Here is a 23,236-nt window from a genome sequence, read left to right as displayed (position 1 = left end):
GATGATGCTAAACAGAGAAGTGAAAGGAATTAGATGAAACACAAGAAAGGAAAAGCTAATCAAGTACCAGAGCTGCCCAGCAGCCATCAGCTGCATCCCTTCAGGCCATGAGAACTGCTGAACTCACCATGCAGCTAGGTGCAGACCCAGAGGAGCAGTGCTGACCTGCTGTGTGCAAAGGGAGAGCTGTGCTGCCTCCTATCCCCACCTGAGGCATGGAAGAGACCTCAGCACAGCTGCAAGGCATGGGGTAGGTGGTGCCATGTGAAGCAGTCACAGGTCCAGGTAACAATGCCCAGCAAGACAGAGCTCTTCTGCTCCATCACCTCCTAGTTCAACTTCCCCACCAGGGAGAAGCAGATACTCAAAGGTACAAAATACACTCCTGCTACATTGAGAAGTGACCGAGTAGGACAGCTAAACCATAGCCCACTGCACATGGGAAGCACTGGTCACTGGAAGGTTGCTGCTATCATTCTTCAGCTCTCATACCAGCTCTAACACTTCCAGAGGAGGTGAAAGATACCCTAGACAAGGTATGTAGTGCTGCCAAGCAGCACTGTTCCCAACAAAGCAGGAATAGGGTCTTGCCCATTGGCCAAGGGGCATGTGGAGCCTCTAGGCAAGATGTGTGTATACAAGAGAGGGAGCAGACCCAGCCCAGACTGTGGGAGCAGGGACAGGTCTCGGTCATGCCAGACCATCTGTCGAAAAGAGGAGGGAGCTCTCCCTTAAAGGCACTCACAGGCTGAGGTGAGACTGCTTACAGTTATAGAAAAAAAAATCAGTAAAAATCATCAATACTGAAGTAGGATTTGGTCTAAGCATCAAATGAATTGTTAGTTCCACGCACAAGACCTGTGCAAGAATCACAAGCAAGTGGCACCAGGTCCTGTGGCCCTTCCCAAATTCTCTGGCTCTGGAACGCACTTTTCCATATATACCTTCTCCTCCTGGACCAGCCACCATCAACCCAGAGGGGGATGTCACTGGGTCAAAAAAATGGGAGGGGAATACAAAAACTCACACTCATGCACTTGGGAGTTGATAGAGAACATCTGGTACTTTCTTCAGAGAAAGGGAATCTTTATTTGGCCCATTAGGATGGGAGGAGAAGGGAGGTAAGAGGGAAATTAGCTAAAATGGAATGATTCGAATGTGCAAATACATTAGTGGCCACCAGGGTGGGTCAGACAGGAACGTATACGAGACACAGGTGGATTGCACTGATTGCCGTTTCCGAAGCAGCTCAAATCTAAAACAAAGAAGCCCTACACCAGTTCTATCGTACCATGACTAAGTACCACAGCCACCCTCCCAGAGTCAGTGAGAGAGGCGCTCAGTTAGTGAACTGTTTCCGTGGCAGGCAGGCGAGCGCCAGTGCTCAGAAGGCATGCTGGGGTAGGACTCTCACACGCTCCTGTTCCCCACCTCCTGTGGCGCCCTGTGTCTCCAGCCTGCTCAAACACTCCAAGCTTCTTCCAAGAGCTTCTTCCAACTGTCCCCGGAGCTCATGGACTCCCTCCAGCTCCACCTGCAGAGTGTGGTCCCTCGCAGCGCTAACCGGACATGTCGCACAGAAGGGAAGAGGGTTAGACATGCTGTAGCAAGCACAAACAAAACTGGCCCCTCCATCCAGGACTGGCGCTTACTCCAGGCACAGGCCCTGCATGCTCCCCAGCCAGCTCAGCCAGCTCTTGCCTCACCTCTAAGCCTCCCCAGAGCACAGCCATCCCCAAAAAAGGCTTCAGCCCATGGTAGGGGACTCCTAGTCACAGCTGTTCTTCAGTACTTATCCAAGCACCCCACTTATGTGCTCTCTTGCTATCAGGTAGCTCAAACATCCCAGAGGCTGCAGCTCCATGCAAGGCTGGGGATTAGTTCAGAGGACAGAGAGAATGCCCTGCGGGGCTGCAGCCTGGATAAGCACCTAGATAGATCCTTATCAACCCAACAAACAGTTGGTTGGGAATTTGACAGCAGCCTCTGAAAGGTGGCCAAGTGTGGGTGGGAAACTGAGCTGGGAAGGGATAAACTAGAGAACAGAGATGGAAATCTCAGAGCCTGAGCAAGGGGTGGCAATGGGGAGTTTATGCAGCATTTAAAGCTGGTCACTGCAGCCTTTTCAAGGGAGGAAGGCAGCTAATAATCTGGACTCCCAAAACTGCATTTGTCTGGTTCTTTGCCTAGATTCCCTCTTTCCCAGTGGAGACTCTCAGACTCACAGAATGATCACCACTTTGGGGACTGCCTCCTGGATGACCCTGGCCTGTCCCAGCAGCAGAGCAGAGCAGCATGGAGCTACAGCAACCCCACTTACCTGTCTGGGTGTGTGTGAAACTTTACCAGGCTGCCATAGAGCTGTCTTTCTGCCTGGAGAGCCTCATTTAACCGATTCCTCTCAGCCACCAACCCTTCCAGCATCAGTAACAACTGGTTGGAGAAAAAAGACAAGATGCAACACTTTAGAAAAAGAGACAGAAATCAAAAGAGGCACTTGGCTGCCCCAAAAAAAGGCAAAACAGGAGCTTCTCTTCCTCTCTTGCTTGTGTCCAAGAGATCAAGTTGATCACTGCCACCCCTGGACTCCCAGAACACTTCCCTTGAAACAAGTGCTAAAGTGAACCAATCCTCTCCTCTGTACTCCCCATATCATACACAGCCAACTTCCAAAACCAAGCACACTTCAGCATAGCCAAAGGCTGAAAACAAAGCCTCATAACTGAGCACCAGCAGAAATGCAAACACATCCAAGCTCACCCCACATGGCACACTACCTGCTGCCTTCTGTTTCCAGTAGCTTCTTGTCCTTGTGACTCTGCTATGGCCACTTTCTCCCGAAGCACTAGCACTTCTTGTGTCAGCCTTTCCACAGCTGGAATTTCTTCAGGATCCACCAGCTGCATCTGAAGATCCTGAAAACCAACAGCAGGAGAGTTCAGTGAAGAAGGTATCAGTTACAAGGACAGCTGGACCTTTGTAACCCTCCCTTGAACGTAACTACCGCAAGTTTCCAGTGTTTGGAAAGACCCAGGTCTCCTAAGAAAGAAACGTCAAAGCACCCAGGGTGTGTTAGGCACAGCCAACAACCTGGAGGAGGAACTGAGAAGGGACATGTACTCTGTTTAAAGGATTCTCAAAGAAGGGTGTTTGGTACACAAAGAACCAAATAATGACACTCTGGAGGTCTGGGGCCTCTGTCTTCTGGCCAAAGTAACACGAAGCTGTAGGCAGCAAGACCATCCATGGACAGAGCCAGCCACATTACTTTTGGGATGTGGGGAAAGAAGGGACTCCTCTGCAGCTTTCCCAGACAGGACTGACAAAGCACAGCACATTATCTCACCTTGATGAGGTCCTCTTTGATCTGAATGGTCCTGGTCAAGGACTCTATATCTGAGGCCTGCACCTGCAGCTCTTCCTCCTGTGCGGCCACAACAGACTGGAGAGCAGTGAGCTCTCGCTAGGGAAGGAAGAGAAGTCCATGAGACTTGACAGTAAACACCCCACTGGGAGCTGCTGCTCCATTTCTCTCACTGGGGGTACCCTCACAATAGAAGGGGATCCAAAACCTCCAGTGACAGGCAGCACAATGATCTTCTGTAAGCATGAGGGATCAACACAGGTTCCATCAACAAGCTCACCCTGCTTTCTCTTTCCTTCTTTGCCATTAGCTCCAGCTCCTCTTTGGCATTAACAAGATCCTTCTCCATCTCTGCTGCTGATACTGTAACTGCAAAGACAGATTGGTTACAGCAGATACAGCATGCATCAGATCTGATCCCAGGATCAGACAGAATCTCTCTTCAGCAAGATAGGTCCACAATGCTTGTGCTGCCCATCACACTCCTGGTAAACACTTTTCTCCCCTGCGTGATCCTTAAACAGCAGCCCCAAGCAACAGCAACATCCCAGGCCTGCTGTCCCACTCCTGGCAAATCAGGGTGTCATGGCCCCAAAGGCAAAACCCAAACCAGTTGCACTTGTCTCACCCAGCCTCAACCATAAAGTCAAAAGCCCTTCACTGGATGGCATCAGCTCTTGAGTAGAAGCACCTCACCTCAAACCCAACACTAGCCTTTCCGATACTCCCACCTCTAGACATCCCCGAACCACCACCCAAAGGGGAGGCACAGCTTTATTTCAGTATACTCACTTTTGCTCAAAGGTCTTTAATCTCTCACAGTTTTATGTAACCATGATTCCCACATACCAAAAAGCCCAGTCATGTTTGGGAACACTGAAAGAAGCTGTCAACACACTCACCCTCTTCTGCTCTGCAGCTGCTGTCCCCCTGTGGGGGTCCAGCAATGGCTGTGGCTCCACAAGCTCCTTGCAGTATTTCCTGAAAATACAAAAACCTCTAGATTTGCACTTTTATGGGGAAGCTGGCACCTGCAGTTTCCCCAGAACTCCAGGACTTCAGCACAGCTACTGGCTCCTTTGTTGACACCTCTGAAATGTGATAAACCAGTGAAGGGGACCTAGCTAAGCAGTGGGGACAAGTGAATTGCACCCAACCTAGAAGCGGTGGGTGTGGGCAAAAGGGCACTGGCCTTATTTTACTTGGCACTGGAAAGTTGCTCCCAGTGTCTGCTTTCATAGTAAGGACTAAACGAGTTTCACTCAAATGCAGCAAACCCATCTTTCAATCGAGACTCTACAAAGACCTATTCCTTTATCTAAGGATGTGGTCCAGAGGGACCATGCAGGAAGGAAAACACAGAGCTTGGCCCATATACACGCCTCTGGAAGTCTCTAGAGCTTACTGTGACCCTGGGAATAGAAATGAGCAACCTGTTTACAGCTGCTTAAAAATGTTCAACGCGTCAGCTCACCAATAAACCATTAACAGCTGCTCAAGTAGGAGCGTGGCATATGTATAGCCTTGGAGCTGTGTTCACCCTCAAAGGGGTTTTTAGCAAAGCTGCTTTAAAAATATCACTCCAATTGTGGAAGAGACAGCAAACAGCCAACAGGCTCTGCCAAGAATTAGTGGGACCTAAAATTAGCTTGCTTGTCCCCTCTAGAATGTGACAGTGTCAGGGAGGGTATTACAATACAGCAAGGCAGCCCAGCCCAAGGAAGGACTGGGTCAACACTGGAAGGTCAGAGGGTGGATTTCTTTCATACTCTCACGTGCTCTAAGGACTCAAACACTGCCTAATCAAAATGAAAGGAGACACTGAGTGACAAAGGCTGGTGGCATCAAGATCTGAACATTCAGGCAGCACTTCTGCTCCTGAATTTTTCTCCTACAGAAACTCTCTTTCCTGATCCCACTTTGATTTCTATAATTCTCTGTGGTACTCCACTCTCTGCCATTTCCTCTGGGGCAATCAGTTCTCTCTGGAGCCCCAGGGTCATAGGCAAAGAAACACAGTGCACAATTCTTACTTGTATGGGCTGTTTGTCCTGCTTCAACAGGCTGGCACCAGCTGACTTGGCCCCAACAGGCTCCTTCCCCAACACATGCTGGCGCAGGAGTTGTAACTCAGAGCCCCTTTCAGTCAAAGCGTGCACCATCTTCTCAGCAGCCACCTGATTGAGCAGGAAAAATCAGGGAAAGGGTAGGATCTCTGTCCCTCACCTTCCTTAGGGACTAAGAAAAACCATCTCTGTGTTTATCCGTCACTTGAGAGTAGAAGTGCTCTGTAACTCAACTTGGGAGCTACTGCTCCAGGCCACCCACAGTGCCTCCACTGCAGCCCTCCCATGTCTACTTGCCAGACAGCTGCAGCAAGGCTCAGCCCCTCTGCCTACAGAGGAACGAGCTCCTCCGTTTCTCTCAGTTTAAGAGGGGAGAAATACAGAGGACAAACAATGAAGAGGAGGCAGTGCCTGGCCTTTAAGCCCCCTTTTTATTAAAGAAAACTCAATACAAGGTATCTTGGGTAACACCGAACTGCACCCACTGTGCAGAGTAGGCAGGGTAGGAAATGTGGCTCTTTAAGTGGCATTTACATGCCCTGGTCCATGCTTTAAGAGGCAATGAGCAGAATTTCCTCAGACTTCTGCACTATATAAGGAACAGCTGAGTGTCTTCTTCCTATTCTGGTGACACAGACATGTAGCAGCAACCCTCCCACAGCCCCTCGGCTGCCCCAAGCCCAGGAGCATGGCTATCTAGAAGGGTCTGCACCTCCTTCCTCAAAACACACACAAACCCTGCCTCATCCACCTAATGACAGAATCCTGACACTAAAGAGCTGCTGCTTTGTAACTGCTCTAATGCAATGGGTTAGGACCAACCTAGAGATGGCTCATGGCATCTCACATGGTTCTTCAATACTCAGCATCTCTAGCAGGCTACACCAGCCAGAGAGCAGCTTCTATTTGTTTAATGCAAGGCAGGGTCATCCACCCCAGCTTCCTCACTTCAGCACAGCACACAACTCACTCTGCTCTGCTGCTCCTTGGTGCTCACAGCTTGTAGCAGCTCCCGGATTTCAGTGTCATGCTCCATGGTCTGACGGTTCCTGTCACTGAGAAGATCTTGTAGCATTTTCTCCTTCTGCTGGAGACGCAAGCACAGCTCCTCTGCTACCTCACTCTGGCCTGGGCCCAGCTTGCACAGCAGAGTTGCTGTAAGCTCCTGAACAAGGGGGAGGAAGTGAGAGATGAAGAGACACTGTTACCATCAAACTACAAACTGTTCAAGTACAAACAGCTCTTCAGCTTGGGTGGAGCTGAGAGAGAAGTACCCCAGGAAACACAGGTATTTACAGGTGTCAAAAGCAGCCAGCTTCCAAAGCACTAGGCACAGGTTCAAGGGGCAAGCAGCCAGAAGTCTCTGGTTTGGGATCACTCTCTTTGCAGACAAACTGGCTGAAGGCTCAGAAAGCCAAGCTAAGGCCTTACCTCCACTTCCTTGTTCCTGTCATGCAGGCAGGTCTGCAGCTGCTGGATAATTCCCTCCTGCTCCTTCTGCCTGCTGCAGGATCTGGCCTCTATCTCTTCCTTGAGCCAGCGGAGGTTTTGGCAGGTTGCTGAGACCTGCTCTAATTCCAGAGTTTTGGCTTTCAGAAGGCTCTCCAGGCTCTGGGGACCACAACAGAAGCAACTCAACCAGGGACAGAGACTTTATCCTGAATTAAGCAAAACTGGAAATACCAGTGCCTCCTGCTAGTGGAGTCACACAGATCCACCCCATCCTCTCCAGACACTACACTCACCTTCTACAACCAACCCAAAAACATGAGTGACACAGGAACTTGCCCTGCACACAAGGCCAGAGGAAGGCCAACACCCTGCAGCAGCTCTCCCCAGCAACAACCAGAGCATTTGCAAGAAGGTCTGTCTAGCACCACACCACAGCCAGGCTAAACTCTGCATGCCCAGGTACAAGCACTCACATGAATCGTGGCCTCGTTGCTAGACAAGACATTGCGCAGCCTCTCCAGGTCAGTTCCACGCTCCCTTATTGAGAGATGGAGCTGTTGCAGTTCTTGCTCTTTCTTCTCCAGTGCACAGAATTTCTCATCTACTGCTCGCTAGGGTGAGAGGAGGTGATTGTTCAGAATGGGATAGTAGGGCACTGTAGCCCACCACTTGCTGTGTGGGACACCTCAGCTCTCCCTTTCAGAGGGCTCCTCTGGAAGGCTGAGCCACAAAGAGCACATAGAAGACATGGTCATTCCTGGGGCTGCACCACTGATGGCAGCCCAAAGCCTGAGCCTCAGGGAAAATTGAGACATCGCCAACACACTGTGCTCACCTCCAGAGCAGCATCCCTGTCACTGACTCGCTGCTGCAGTTTCTCCAGCATGGCATTCATGGCTGCAGGGCTCTTGTCCAAGCTTTGCTGGCATTGCAGAAGCTCCCTTGTTTCCTATATGTGACACACACACACCTTAATACAACTGTCAGGCCAAAAATGCCCAGAGAGCAGCACAGGAGAATCAGGGCTAACTACCTCCACCCTACACTTGCTCTAATTCCCACATTAAAGGGTGGTGGAGTCCCAGCACCTGGGGCTGGCTGACTAGTGCCTACCAGGGCTCACCAGGCATCACTGTGGGCTGAGGTGCTCAGATACTTGCACCTTTTTCCACATATCAGGAGCCCAGAAGTATCTCTTGCCTTCTTCAAAGGGCACACGTGAAGACTACAGACTCACTCTTGCATCACCAAATATGAAAGGAGGAGAAGGGGCCCTGGTTAGTTATGCTCAACTTCAATCTTTCTGCATCTCACCTGGAGAAGCTGTTCCTTGCGAGCCAGGTGCTGACTCAAATGCTGAATTTTCTGCTCCTGGGCCTGCAGCTCACGGCACTTCTCCCACTCCACGGTCTGGAGCTGCTGAGCCTTGCTCTGAAGCTCTGCCTGCAGCTGCTGTACCACAGCACGCAGCTCCTGCAAGGAAAAAGCATACACCTTGGCAGTCAGTCCTCACAAACCCATAAACAGCAGGCAACAGGGGCTATGGAAATAACCAAAGCTGTTCTGCAACATCACAGCTTTCACATCTTGAAACACACTTCCATAGTGAGTTTGATTTCTTTTTTTTCATTTCCCAGAATATGCCTTCATCTAAACACCTTGCTCAGGCCATAGCAGAACTTTACAGTCAATCACAGCTAACTTGTGCAGCAGTGGACATTTGTAACATCACAAAGAGAGATGGGACATTTGCATCAGCCAAAGACATACACGTGACAATATACTCAGATTTGCCATACATTGCCAATTCTAAATCCCTAGATATGTAGCTAAGAAGGCTGGAGAATTCTCTCTCCACATGTCACAAGGGGCTGGCCATGTCTGCCCAGACTGGTATAGGCAGAAATGATGAATGAGAACAGAGTACTGACTACATTAGTGCTTCATAAGCCATGTAAGCCCAGAGACTTCCAGGCTAAGTGCTTGCCTTATTACCTGGTTGTGTTTCCAGGTTGCCTCTTTCTGCTGTTCTTCCTCATGCACCATGGTCTCTAGAAGCTGGGCTGCTCTCTTGGCTTCAGCCAATTGATGCTCTTTCTGGCGCTGAGCTCTTTTCAGTTTCTGCACCTCCAACTTGGTGCAGAAAAGTATGTTCTGAAGATCCAGCAGCGACATTTGCTGCTCCTGCAGCGAGAGTGGGCTCTCCGACATCTAACAATAACAGGAAGTAGAGAAACTCCAAGATCTATTTCTCAAGTGGGATTTAAAAATCAGGATCCCTGCAGAACAAAACCTGATATATTTGAGGGTTTCCAAGGACATACCTGCAACTGTCCCAGATGACTTCTATGTAACATGTCCTGCAGCTTGGCCATTGTCTCATTCTGACCTTCAATGATGTGGTAAAGTTCTTCTGTCTAAAAATCAAAGGACAGGGAGCAGAGTCGTTGGCAAACCAAGCATAAACCCTCCAGTCCCAAGCCTCCAACGGAGACTGACATCAGCATCACACAGAAGAGCTTTGCAAGAAATAATTTCATGAGCACCAGGATACCCAGCAGTTGCTTAAGCATTCCTTTTCAGTCATTACCCACAGAGCTAACACACTTTCCTCTTTCAGTGAACACCACCATGTCCACCCAGAACTATTACCTTGCTCTCTTTGCTCTTCAGGGCCTCATTCAGACTCTGGATTGTACGATCTTGCCTCTGCGATGTTTCTTGGACAGACTTTAATTGAAAATTCAATCCATTCAGCTTTTCCTGTAACAACTGAAGACAGAAACACGTTTGAGGTTTTGGTTTTTGGGTTTTTTTTAATCCTGCCTAGTGCTTCACGTAAACACCCTTAGGCGTGCTTCTACTTCTTACTCAAGACCATACAGCCCAGGTGTTCACTAGATCAAGATTAACATGGCTCCCTCTAGAATATGTAAATACTGTGTGAGCTGGGTGGAGACCAGTGAGCAAACACAAAGCTTTCAGTCCCTCCACAAGACTTTTTCAGGGCTCTGGTCCCTCCAGTGCAGCTCCTCCATTCAGGGCAGAGGTTCCAGGCTTAAGTTCACATACCATACTGCCTCCCACATACTCCAGGAGTCTTGCTGGGATTGCCCAGCAGCCTTCCCAGCTTCTGTTGTTTGTTTCTTTTCCTTTAAAAGGAAAGCAACTGCTTCAGCTCAAAAACTTCTCAAGAGATCTTCAACATGAAGAAGCTACACATGCTAAAAACTGTCCCCTTTACTTCTGAAGTCCTCCAGAGCATTGCAGATGCCCCTTTACAGTCTTCTTGCCCCTTCTCTTCCTGTCTTCTTTGACCACTCAGCCACTCTTACAGCACCTGCTGGTCTAGGTAACTCAACATTCGATCAGATCAGTGGCTTGTTTAGCCTCAAGTTCTGGCTTCAGCACAACAGAATCTAGCCAGTGCCAGCATGCCAACAGCACAGCTGCAAAGCAAAGGGGAACATCTCAATAGTCTCTGTGGCTGGCTTACAACCCAAGAAACTTCTGCCTTTGACATTTTCACCCTAAAGAGACTATCACCTCAGGCAAGTTTAGGATTGTGCATTTAAACAACTCCTAGTTAGCATTTCTAAATCTGTTCTTAATCTTACATGATACACATCCTCCTCAAAACTTACTCAAGCCTTAATTTCTTAAGCAGTTGGTACTGCCACATAATTTACTCTTGTAGCTCATTAGTTTACACACCTGTCCTGTTATCTCTTCTCTACAAGACACTCACCCTAACCTGTTGAAACACTCCAAACTGCGTTTACTGGGTCTTGAGCTTCTATTTCTCTGTTAACCACTGTGGTTCAGACAGCTCCAACAGCTTACAGCCATCTCCAGATTTAAATAAAGATCCCATCCCAATGTTCTTTTTTCCCATTTAACCCCTCTGTTTTCCCAGTTGGTATAACTTACCTTAGAGTTTAAGAGCATAACTAAGAACATCTATGCCTCATAACACGTTAAATCTGATTTACCTCAAGACAACTCAGATTCATGTTTCTTCCCCAAGAAAGCCTTTAAAACAAAATGAAAACCTGCCCCTGCATTGATCTCCCTTACTCCTTCAAAAAAGGCAGCAGCTGTCTCAAAAGGCAGGTGCCCTTCTGTCCTGCAACAGGCTCAATCCGTGCAAATCTAGGAGTCAGCGATAGCTGTATGTATCTCTCCTTCAGAAGGCTCACCAGACAAGTGGGAAGTTCTACCAAAATAATGGTTTGCAAAAATAAACATGGAAAATTTACACCACCCAGCTGCAGAAAAAAGATACATGCCCTTAACTAAAGCAGGCAGACAACACTGAGAATCATGTGTCACCACACACCCTTGCCATAACAGAGGTGCAGGTGCCTGCTTCTGGCCAGGCTAGGAGGCACCCTTCAATACTAACTACAACAGATTCATTAGGCACTGAATTTGCTGTTCATGAAGAAATACCTTGTTGGCAGCTTCAACCTGCTGGATCTTGCCCTGAAGCTCTGCAGCACGCAGATGGGATACATGCTCCCCTGCTGCAGGGTCACCTGGAGCCAGCTGCTGATGTTCATCCTGCAAATTCTGAAAGGAAAAAGAGCAAGAAATGCCTCAATTCCTGCACTGGCTTCTTCTGTTCAGCTACCAGCCTTCACAGACCCCACTGTGCTTTTCTGAATGCCTCCAAAACATGATGATGCCCATGCCTCCCTTCACCTGGGTGGAATGCTGGGCTCTCCTTTGCATCTCCCCATGCAACTGGGAGCAGCACTCATACCATGTCCAATTCCCTGCAGCTCCACAAACCATAGCAATTTCAGTGCCACAGCTGAGGTTTGTTTCATGACACATACCCATTTACGGAGAATGGAAGCAGCTCACTTCCTGATGCATGGCCTGCCAGACCCTCCTGGCTAAGCACACACTAATCCCTTGTCATCCCCCTTACTATTTTGCTCCCTCCTGCTGTTAACTCCTTAAAGCAACATCAAAATCCAGCCACCCACCCCAGCTCTCACAGGGCTTGATATTGCCAAATATCATCAGCATCACAAGACCAAGCGATCAATTGTATTGGTGTCTCTCATGAGTGGGAGCCCTAGCAAGCACAGGGCTGCAGTGCAGAGGCAACACAGCAGAGCTTTTCAGAGCTCACACAGGAGCACCAGCTCCAGGCAGCAGAGCACAGGGAGAACAACAGCCAGCTCTGATTAGCCCCATCAGACTGAATCCTTATCCTATCAGCAGCCATAGAAACACTGTCTCTGGGAAAGGCAGCGCAGGCGAGCTCCCCAAGGGCTGTGTACAGCCTCTCATGCAGAAGCAATGCTTCCCTTTAGCCTGATGTTTTGTTAAGATTTTAGTGAAAATCTGAACAGTCACAGCAGGTAATTTCAAATATGCCCACCCAGGAGGCTTTGGATGAGACAGGGAGAGCAGCTGGAATCTGGCACAAGAATGGTTGATGAAAAGAAAATAGAATAGTAATAAAGAAGAAAGGAAAAAACAAGAAAGGAAAAGACACCTTTCCTCACAATTGGCACATTCCAAAGAAATATAAGCAGAAAGCCTGCAAAACCTAAGAGCAGGGAAAAGAAAGGCAGTGCCAGGTCCAGAGTCCAAAGTTCTAAAGCACAAGCTGCCTCCCTTGCTTCCCTGCAGCCGTGTCAGGGACACGGCTTCCCAGCAGTTTCTCCCACATCAGCATTTTACTGGCAATGTCTCCTCAGCACAGCTCCAGCAATGCAAACACACACTAACCTAGACAGAATACCTCTTTAAAAATAATATTCATGGCATTATCTAAGCTTGCCAAACTCCCATTTACTCACAACAGCGGGTAAAAGACTAGCTGTCAGTGCACAATGCCTCCCTCCCTGCCAACATGGCATTGCAGGCAGCTGCAAGAGTGTGCCTGACAAAGGCTCGGTCTGGTTGCATGTTCCTGTGGCTGCAGTGGTGACAGGGAAGAACTGTTGGCTCAAGAAAATGCCCAAGATGACAGTACCTACAAGATCAGATTCCCCAACACCAGATTGCTCTCAGTCTCTCATTGTAGCTTACAGAAGGAAGATTAAGGAACTGCAGTTTCTCAAAAGCAATAGGGGAACTGTGGTCCCATATATCCTATATATTCCTTTCACATTATTAGAAAGGTGCTGATGCATATGTATCCCTGAACAGCAGGACCTGACTTCTAGAAATAGTGCTGTTTGCACAAAGAGAAAGAAGAATAATTTATACAAGATATATTTATACAAGAACAAGAAACATTTATACAAGAACTATTGAGTCTAGTAGCTTCTTACTTTACGAGACTTCTTACTTTTGCCATTAAAGCCATTCAAAGTATTCAGTCCTTTCCCCCTTCAGCCAGAACCTGCACCTAAGACCACAATTGCTGCTGCCACAGAAAGGAGCAGGCAGAAAAAAATCCTGCAGGATAAATTCATGGCATGGATGGTCAGACAGCAGAGGCTAGAGACTGCAGGAACTCCTCCATCACCGTCCCCACATGAGGATGGCAGTGTGTGACACAGAGCTAAGCCATGAATGCACCATGCTGCCTGCACCATGCTGGCAGAAGAAAACTTATTTTTATGCTGTAAATATATCCCTAGCAGTGAAAATTAGTAGCAGGTGACACAGATCACAGGAGCAGCACCAACACCCTGCTCCACATCCTCAGCCATCGCCTGCCAGCACCACGCCTTTGTGCACCAGCTGAAAATTAGGTTTTCTACATTGCCTCCCAGCATCATTTCTTGAGCAGGCTTGTGGAAACAGCACACAGCTCTGGGAAACGCCCGGGCAAACAGGACAGCAAGCAGCACTGGCTGAATAGGAAACATATTTCAGTACAGCTGCAGTTGCCATAGCAATAAACAAGCATTTTTCTAATCCCCCAGGCTACCTACAGCATTAGACAGCACTAAGGCTGCTAATGGGAATGCAATTAGGCTGACATGGATATTCCTGAATTGAAGCTGACTAAGGCCTTCTATTCATTAAGGAAAATGGTAAAAGGAGTTACAAGTTCAGCTTTTTGACTGCATGCTAATGAAAATTTCATTAAAGCCAGCAAAGCACAGGCAATCTGGAGCTGCTTCAAGGACTACCATCAAGGTGGATAACAGCACCAGGAAGTCCCTTGGAAGCATGAGCTTTCATTGCCTCTCAGCAACACCTGCCACCAACTGATGAGTCTTTTCAAAGGATGAGAAAATAAACCCATTATCTAGAATACCAACCCTAAAGTCATTATCAGACTGGCACAAATCCTCTGGCACAAATCCACCTGCAAGGAAAACACCTTTTCCTCAGGGCATGTGCCACAGGTCCCTGTGTGGATCTGCACGTTAGGCAGGTTGGAGGCTTGATGGTGCAGAGACAGGGCTCTGGAGGCAGAGAACACTGAACCATTACCCAGGCACAAAGAAAACACATTTGCTGGAAAACACATGCCCAGGAGCTTGAAACACTCACTCTGGTTGTGGGCAGAAGTCACACTGACTTCGTAAAGAGAAAGCTGAACTGAAACTGGTGTTTTCACAGCAGAAAGATGACAAAGCACACAAAGACCTTAGACCCACCTTAGAGCAGGTGGTACTGACAGTGAGAGCTGATGGAAGAGGGGAGGGTGTAACTTCCCAGAACACAAGGAGGAAACAGATGACAGGAGAATGACAGAGGAGAGAGCAGCACACCTAAAAAGGACGGAGCTGCCTATTCTTAGCCCTGGGTTCAGCCACACGTGGCTATCTGTATTATCTCAGCACAGAAGAATCCCCAGTGGGCTCAGTGTCAGGCCACATGGATGCTGCTCAGTAGAACAGCAGCACAATGACCTCTACCTGTACCCGCAGCGGCATATAATCCTCACAGAGGTCATCCCACAGCTCCTGCAGTTCAGAAATCTCCAGGGAAACACCCAAAGGAGCTCTGGAAAAGGATTTTCTGTCTGCGTTCAGGAAAGCAGATCCAGTGCATGCTAAGCCAGCAGAAGCACTGCCATCTGCCAAATCACGGCTGAGCTTGGCAGAGGACAAGCTGGACTTCACAGGAATAGGTAGCCTGCTGCCTCGAGGACTCTGAAGGGGTTTGTAGTCCAAAGCCTTGATCAAACTGAGGGCAAGCTCCAGCCTGTTCCCACTCTGCGAAGAGTTTGGGGTCATGCGGTCATCTGAGAAGTCATCACACTTTCCATTCCCTTTCACCCCCTTATCTGCATCTTCATCCTTCTGCTGTGGCGGGTTTGCCTCCACAGTCGTGTCCAGGGACTCGACAGAGGATGCAGGTGTGCCTTCCTCCATGCTCTCCCCATCCATTGGCACTCTGGCACTGGCAGACTCCGCCACATCACACACAGATGACTCCTCGTTGCCCATGCTGGCTGACCACCGGCTGGACAGCCCGCAGGAGATGCTTCTGGCCACCTTTCGTGGCACTTTGCAAATTGCTTCGTAGTCAGCATCAGCCACCCGCAGCGCAGCACAGCCACGGCAGCGCCGCGGGCGGCTGCTCGCTCCCTCTGAAGCATGGCAGCTGTGTGGCTCCAAGCTGTGCTCTTCTTGATCCATCCAGTACTCATATCCAGAATAAGCAAAGTCCTCCTGGAGGAGGGCAGCATACCGCGCATCAGGCAGGTTAGAAAGGTCCACAGTCCCTTCCCCAGCTCTGTCATCTGTGCTAGAGTCTTCATTGTTCCTGCGGTACATGCTTGCGATGCAGAACTTGAGGCGGTCTTTCTCCAGCAGCAGTTTCTGCAGCCGCTCGATGGAGAGGGCTTCGATGCGTGCGATGACGGTGTCGAACCTGTAGATGCGGTCCAGCATGAAGGCACACTTGCTGCAAGCGAACTCGGATTTGCCATCCCGACACAGCTCCCTGCCCAGGACGTGGGAGAGCAGCACCTGGAGGTTCAGCTTGGCCGCCGTGTGGAAGATCCATCGCCGCTGGTTGCCACACAGCTCTCGGGCACAGATCCGGCAAGTTTCCTTCATCCTCCCTCCTTCCCAGTACCCAAACCTACTTCTGGGGCTCCCAAGAGACCCTCCTAAGGCCTCTAACTGATCACTCAGTGCATCTCCTAGGGTACAGCTACTTTCTCACGCCATCAATCCCCCCCTTTTAGAGTGGGTGACACGCCGGGACTCCTGCTGCTACAGAAACATCCCACCCTGCAACATCTCATTCCTATCTCAGCTCAGCCACATCAGGGCTGGTCATTCTTCAGGCTGCCCCTCCCTTCGCTGCCTACCTCTCCTCACAGTTCCCCACCCTCCGAGGCTGCTCCTGTCTCTTCACGGCCCCCCTTCCCCGGGGCTGCCCCTCACCCCGGGCTGCCCCGCTGCCCCTGCCCCACAGGCCCCGCCGCTCCTCCCTCCGCAGCCGCCGATGCTCCTGCCACGGCGGCGCCCAGCTTCTGGCTCAGATTTCAAGATGGCGGCGGATGACAGCCCCCACGCATGCGCGGAAGCCGCTGCGCCTGCCGGGATTTGTAGGCGGCAGGCCCGGCTGTTACTCATGTGCCGTGGCTGCTCCCGGCCAGTCCCGGACACGCGTGAGGTGCCGCTGTTGGGGACGGCGATAGTGACAGCGACAGTGCAGTCCCATTGCCGGGACCCAGCCCCAGTGCCAGTGTCTTTTGCAGTGGCATCGCCAGGTCCCCAGCCCAGTGCCAATGCCCAGCCCCAGCAGGCACCGCAGGGGAACATGTCGCACCCATGCACCAGCACCTGCACGGCGCCCAGTGCCACGCAGTGGATACACACCGGGATCCTCTGTCAGGACCACTGTGCGGGCAGCTCACGCACTGATGTCCCATGGCTGCTGAGGACAGCGCTGTGCCACCAAGACACAGCACAGCCAGAGCTGTGCGGCTGCCAGGAACATGCTGCTCTGATCCCTCACAGCCCCTAGGTCCTGCCTGGCACCGTGCCGGGCTGCTGAGGGTATTTTAAGACCTGGGATTTAAATGGCAGACAGGCGCAGGCAGCACCAACACCTGCCAAAGGACTCCAGGGGATGGTCCCTCCCCTGACACCGCGTACCAGGACCTCCTGGCCCCCTGCCCCAGCACCACAGCACAGCTGTACGAACACCCGATGCTGCCGGGCTGGACGTGGCACAGCCCTGGCCACAACCCCAGAAAGGGACAGGGGTGACAGCTGCCAGCCTGGGCCGGTGTGCTCCTCCCCAGGATGCCGAGCTGGGGTCCCCCCGTGCTTTGGCCACCGACCTTCCCTACCACGGCCGGGGGCTCTTCCAGGTGCTGCTGCAGGTCTTGCTTCTCAGCTGACAGCTTTTCCACAAGCCGGTTGGTGGCAGCCAGCTCTTGGGTCAGCTCCTCGATCCTCCTGAAAGTGATGGAAGGACAGGGGATGCTCAGCGACTGGGATGGCCCCAGGATGGCACTGGAGACAGTTGGGGGTTGCAATCTCTTGGGCAAAGCAGAGCAGCCTTGGGACTGCTCCCTCTTCCCCACAGCCCTCTCTCCCCTTGGGATGACCACTCAATCCCCCAAGACGCTCACAGCCCTCCAGCCCCACATAACAGCAACCTCTTGGTGGTTCCCAAGGCCGGGCACAGAGCACAGGCTGCCAGCATAGAGGGGTTGGGTCCTGGACACCCACCTCTGGGCAATGGTGTTGCAGCCATCATTGCTCTTGTCCTCCTCCTTTGTCCTTGCAGCTTCCTTCAGCTTCCCCGCCAGCTCCTGACACCGCTCTGCCTCGGCTCTGGCCAGTGCTGTGGCCTGCTCAGCCTCACTCCGTGCCAGTCTAGCCTCCTGCATGGCAGTGGAGTGAGCCCACAGGCACTGGCCCCTGGCATTCCCCCAGCCCCTACAATCCCTGGGCTTGCCTCTTGCAGGAGCTGGATCTTATTCTCCAGGAGCTCATAGACATGCTCTGACTCCCGCTGCTGCTCCTCATACTGCTGCTGGAGTGCTGCTTGGCTGCGAGTTGTCTGGTTCTCCACAGCCACACTGCCGGGCACAGAATGGCACAGAACAATGTGGCACAGCATGGTATGACACAGCATCTCACATGATGTGGCACATCATGGTATTGCACAGCACACTATGACAAGGCATGGCACATGATGAACCATGCCGCCCTGAGTGCCAGCAGCCCAGCTTCCCCCATGCTGTGGGTGCTGTTTCTGCAAGACCCCTGGGCAGGGCATACTATAACCTCCCAGTGCTGCCCTGGGGACACTGCTCCTCTGGTAGCACATGCTCATGTTCAGGCTCTGAACCACCAAAGCAGTCCCCCCACACTCCCAAAACCAGAGGCTTCCCAGATGCTATGCTCCTGGCCCCCCTTTCCAGTGGTGCCCCGCTGTGGGACACCCATGCCATGGCCCTTGGGTATAAGCACTGCGCTCCCACACCAAACAGGTGCTGCCATTTATTTTTGGCTGGGGCTGTAAGAGAAGCTCTGCGGGTGCCTGGTCCCATTGCAACCCCCTCCAGACCCACTGCAAACCCCTCCGCCATCCACTGCTGGCAGGGTGCAGGCAGACAACCCCTGTATACCCCATATCCACACAAGCACTGCTGACAGTGGGTGGGTGCTGTGTCCACCCCAGGGTGAGGGGTTGGCTGGACACACTCACCATGTGTTGTTGAGGGCTTGTTGTTTCTCCTGCAGCTCTCGCTTCAGGCTTTCCACCTCCACCTTCAGCTCAATGTTCTGCAGGGTGGGAGCGAGGTGGGTAGGATGCCCCCATACTTGCCTGGACAACTCCACATGCCCATGCTGATGCTAATGCATCAGAAGTGGCAAGGAGGTCCCCCACCCCATGGCAAAGCTTCATGTGCTCCTGGCACTGAGTGGAACATGTGGTATTTTAGCCCACCTGTGCTACCATGGGGAGTATCTGCCCCTCATGTCTGCACCCAAACTGGCACCACCACCTACCCTGGACATCCCATCGGGGTGGGGGGACCCTCCCGTACCCTCTCTGTGCTCCTGTCAAAGGCAAGGGGCAAACTCCCACACAGCAGCTCCCTCACTCCAGTGCTGTACCCAATGTCCCCCCGGCATTCCCACTGCCGGGAAAGCTGCACTCTCCTGGCCCCACTCCCTCTCGGAAAAGCAAGAGCACTGGGAGGGAACCCCCCGCCGCGCGTGTCCCTCGGGCTCTCACCCGCCGGTAGACATCGTCCCGGCTTTCCTCGCCCTTCTGTTGGACGCGCTCCTCCAGAAAGTAGATGCGCAGCTTGAGGCTGAAATTCTCCTTCTTGAGGTCGTTGAGGTGCTGGGAGAGCGTGCGGTACCCGTTAGCCATGGCCGCTCCATGGGGGGGGCATTCCGGCACCCCTCACATGGCGCCGCGGGGACGCAGCCCGGGGCCGTGTCCGTCCGCAGCTCCCACCGCCGGCCCCAGCCCCGGCCCGCTCGTGGGGTTTTTTTCGCCTCCCGGAGCTATTTGAGGAATGGCCGGAGCGGGACGGGTCGCGACGGGGACGGGCGGTGAAACCCGAGCCCCGGCGGCCCCAGCGCTCCTCGGCCGGGGGCGGCCGCTGGGGGGACGCGGCGGCCGGAGGCAATGACCACTCTCTCGGCCCCCTCGCACCCTCCGCACCCCACCGTTGCCCCCATCACGTATCCCGCAAGCACTTGGCAGTGCTGGCAGGTCCCGGCACCCCGCGGTCTCACCTGCTCAAAGTCCCTCAAGGTCTGCGTCTGGGAGAGGGGATCCATCTCCAGGTCCCGGAGGAGACACGTTTGCACCAAAGGGCCAGGCTGGGGCTGAGTACCAGGGGGGCCATGGAAGCTCCCCTGCTCAGCTGGCGCGGTGTCCTCGTCGCCCTCACCCCACGGCCCGTCTTGGAAAGCTGGGAGGGAACGAGGGCGAGCAGCAGTTAGACCAGCAAAAGCGGCTGCTCCACACACCACCTGCCTCTGAGATGTCACCGTGAGGGATGAGGGGACGCCTCAGGGCCCAGCGAGCTGCTGGCTGTCCCCTGGGGTGATGCATGCTGCCAGGGTGCTTGGAGCATCCCCCTCAGCAGGGCACGGGAGAGTGGGGTACTGTGGGGACTCTCAGGGTGTCTTACCTGCCATGCGGCTGACTCCTGGGAGCATGGCTGGCCTGTCACTGCTGCAGGGGTCCCTGCAGAAAGGAGCACATGGCCATGTCATGCACAGCCCCCAAGGGTCCAGCCTCCAGGGCCCCCCATGCACCACTCAGCTGTTGTGCCAGAGAGGCCAAGGAGGGTTGGAGGGAGGGGATTTTACCAAAGCTCTGTAGGGGAAGGAGGCTGCTGCATCTCTCCCACCCTACGGATTTGCAATCAGGTGGTGGGCACTGGGGTGTCAGCAGAGGTGAGCTCCTGACAGCAAATTGCCACAGTAATGCAAAAGCATTTCTAGGGTGTGGGGTGAGCTCCAGGCAAGGGATGCACCCTCGTGCATCCGTGAGGGTGCATGGGGGGAACAAGGGTGCATGCCTGTGCATGTGTGCACAGGGGCACACAGGTGTCCCTACACACGTGGGGAAGCGTGTGTGTGCTCTCTGCAGCTGCGAGGCATCCTCTCTAAGTGTAATGCACAAGGCCCTGGAGGCCATGCAGATGGCGGTGGCCCCCTAGGAGCACTTTAGCCCCATTAGCAGCTCTGGCAGGGCCACCTGAGCCTCTGCAGCAGCCTCCCGGGAACCAAGGAACGGGATCTGGGTGTTGGCAGCAAACGGGCTGCTTAAAGCTGTCTAAGGCTGCCTGGCTGCTCTCCAAGGGGCCCCATACCCCCATGCTATCACAGCTCACCACCTCCCCACCTCAGCTGCAATCAGGTTTAATTTCAACTGAGACGTGTGAGTCATTTCATTACTTTAAAGAAACAGAAGGAAAAAGAAAAAAACAAAACAACCACAAATAATAATTTAAAAGAAAAATAAAGTCCTTTAAAAAATATAAAAGAATCAGAGTATGTTTTTTTCTAATCTCAGCGTTACAGCATTTTGGTGGGGTCCCATGAGCCTGAGGGCCTCCCGCACCATAATGGATACAGTGCCCTGCCCATATGTATGAGGCTGACCCCCAGTGGACAGTTGGAGCCAGCACATTCGTGCGCACAGACCATAATAGGGGTCCTAGGCCCATGTGCCCAGAGCCAGGCACACCACACTAGCACTTGCAGGCAGGGACACAGCACTCTCGGCCTGGGAGGGAGCAAGAGGAGGCAGCTACAAGGTGCCATGGTCACTGCAGCAACAACCCATCACAAGGGAAAACTGAGGCTTAACAGCTTTAAACACATCAGCAGTGGCCAGGCGTGGCCCTGCAGGCACCATAACCAGCATGATGCCCAGAAGCACAGTGCCCAGGAGCACAGTACCCAATAGGTACCAGAGGCACAGTATTCAGAGGTGCAGTACACAGAGGCATAATACCCAAAGGCACCCAGAGGTATAATAGCCAGAAGCTTGATGCTTGAGGAGACCCAATACCGAGGCACACCGTATCCAAGAAGGCATGATCTCTAGAGCCAAGATACCCAGACTTAAGATGCACAAAGATGCACAGTACTCAAGGAAGCACAGTACCCAGTGACACAGTATTACAAGACATGATATCCCAGGAGGCAAAATACCCAAAGTAGCACAATATCCAGTGACATTACATCCAAGGAGGCATGACACCCAGGAGCATAATACTTGGAGACACAACAATCAAGGAGGCATGACAGCCAAATGCCTGACACACGAGGAGATGCAATATCCAGTAGCACAATACGCATAAGACACAGTACAATACCAAGGAGGTGCAATACCTGAGGGTGCAACACCTAAGGAGATACAACACCTGAAGAAATGATACTCAGACAAAAGAGCAACCGACTCCTGCTCCACTGCCATGGGGGCTCCTTGGGGCTACCCTGAAGCAGACCCAGCTCGGTGCTATGGCTGGCTGCAGGCTCTGGGGTGAACTAGCAGAACACCCACTTTCCTGCAGCCCAGCCACCCAGTCAGCATCCCCCAGCAGCAGCACTGGACACCCCATGCTGGCTGTGCTGGATGGGGGCTCCCTCCTCCCTGTCCCAACACTGGGAATTTGTTTGCTGCGAATGGGAGGCTGTTGCGGTGCTGGTGGTGCTGCAGGGGGACAAGAGCCCTTTCATGCCAGCCATGCTGCCCTGGGGTGCAGAGCAGAGCCACCAGAACAGCGCGGAGCAGAAGGGTGACATAGCACTTGCCCCCCCCCCCACCAGGCAGCACTTCCCACCCCCATGTGTCTTGAAGCCCTGGCACGCGGCCCTGACTCAGAGCAACCACTGACTCACAGCACCTCCATGCCATTGCACCAGGGCCACCACCAGCACCCCAGGGTGCCACTGGGGAGAGGGGAGAATGCAATAGTGCTGTGTGGGGTTGATTGCTGCCCCATGGCAGAGCGTCCACAAAGCTCCTGGTACTGCTCAGCATACCAACAGCAACTCACCTCCTGCTGCTGCTGGTTCACCTCACACAGACAGACAGATGGACAGAGGGATGGAGGGAGGGATGGATGTCAGCCCTCACCTCCGTGCTCAGCCACAGCCATTCCAGGTGCCCGCAGCTGTCTCTGAGCTGGCAGAGGGACCGTGGTGAGGGCCAGGCAAGGCCAAGGCAAGCGTGGCAGCTCTGCCGGGGCTGGGCTGCTGAGCGCGGCACATCCCAGCTCCCTGCTGACTCGGTGGCAAAAATGTCTCAGTAGGGGCTGGATCCCCCAGAGGGGAGGTGGAGCAGGGGACAGCTGACCAAGACTGTGACGGCTGCATCAGCGCCTGGTGTGTGTGCAGGGCACACAGCGCACAGCACTGCAGCCCAGTGACTGCCTGCACACGGGGCACATCAACAAGGTCCCCATTGAGCACGGCAGGACGGGGGGAGGCCGGCATTACCCACAGTCCTGGCGCGGACGGCTCCCGGCATTGCACCGCACGCGTGGCAGACAGCACGGCTCTGGGACCCAAGAGCCCTGGCCAGGTGCAGGACAAACGGTCTGGCTGTCAGCTTGGGGTGGAATTTGGGATGGGCAGAGCCAGAGGAAGAGCAGGAAGGATGCAAGCAAGGCTGAGAGATGGGGCAGACCAAGCTCCCTGCGCCGGCACCTCCAATCACATCCCTTTCCTCAGGGCCACTCTTGGCCCAGCACCTTTCAGCAAACCCGACCTGTCTGGCACCCTGAGGAGTGCCAAGTGGTAGTGCTGGTGCCGTCCTGGCCCTACAGGACCCTACAGCACACACTGCCCTGGCGCCCCGGGTCCTCACAGCACAGGGCAGCGAACACCCATGTACCCACGGTGCTGAATGAGAGATCCCAGCTCTTTTCCCTGCCCAGCGCGGGACTCAGCCAGCAGACAACCTGGCTGAGAGC

General features: G+C 52.8%; 1 protein-coding gene across 13 annotated transcripts in view; it reads right to left on the bottom strand.

The window, feature by feature from the left end:
- PDE4DIP (phosphodiesterase 4D interacting protein) overlaps positions 1–23,236 on the bottom strand; it is a 33,054-nt gene that overhangs the window by 9,360 nt on the left and 458 nt on the right. For 6 of the 13 annotated variants that reach the window (XM_031047225.2, XM_031047226.2, XM_031047221.2 and 3 more), the window contains exons 1-17: positions 14,724–16,182; positions 11,335–11,454; positions 9,535–9,654; positions 9,207–9,299; positions 8,878–9,093; positions 8,197–8,355; positions 7,718–7,831; positions 7,356–7,493; positions 6,862–7,041; positions 6,401–6,595; positions 5,398–5,541; positions 4,267–4,345; positions 3,645–3,733; positions 3,347–3,463; positions 2,778–2,915; positions 2,321–2,433; positions 1,432–1,559 (exon numbers count right to left, since the gene is read on the bottom strand). In XM_031047225.2, the coding sequence (XP_030903085.2) occupies positions 1,432–1,559; positions 2,321–2,433; positions 2,778–2,915; positions 3,347–3,463; positions 3,645–3,733; positions 4,267–4,345; positions 5,398–5,541; positions 6,401–6,595; positions 6,862–7,041; positions 7,356–7,493; positions 7,718–7,831; positions 8,197–8,355; positions 8,878–9,093; positions 9,207–9,299; positions 9,535–9,654; positions 11,335–11,454; positions 14,724–15,872 (3,292 nt within the window). In that variant the 5' untranslated portion in view covers positions 15,873–16,182. Of the gene's footprint in view, positions 1–1,431; positions 1,560–2,320; positions 2,434–2,777; positions 2,916–3,346; positions 3,464–3,644; positions 3,734–4,266; positions 4,346–5,397; positions 5,542–6,400; positions 6,596–6,861; positions 7,042–7,355; positions 7,494–7,717; positions 7,832–8,196; positions 8,356–8,877; positions 9,094–9,206; positions 9,300–9,534; positions 9,655–11,334; positions 11,455–14,723; positions 16,183–17,110; positions 17,229–17,504; positions 17,660–17,733; positions 17,858–18,489; positions 18,567–19,023; positions 19,165–19,535; positions 19,715–19,936; positions 19,993–22,318; positions 22,338–23,236 lie in introns of those variants that run through there. The other 7 variants (XM_034063903.1, XM_034063905.1, XM_034063906.1 and 4 more) reach the window with 6 other exon arrangements.

Source organism: Melopsittacus undulatus, chromosome 6, assembly GCF_012275295.1.
Source record: "Melopsittacus undulatus isolate bMelUnd1 chromosome 6, bMelUnd1.mat.Z, whole genome shotgun sequence".
In the NCBI taxonomy this organism is placed as follows: Eukaryota; Metazoa; Chordata; class Aves; order Psittaciformes; family Psittaculidae; genus Melopsittacus; species Melopsittacus undulatus.
Note: the sequence above shows the minus strand (reverse complement) of the source record. Positions and strands in the feature narration are given on the sequence as shown.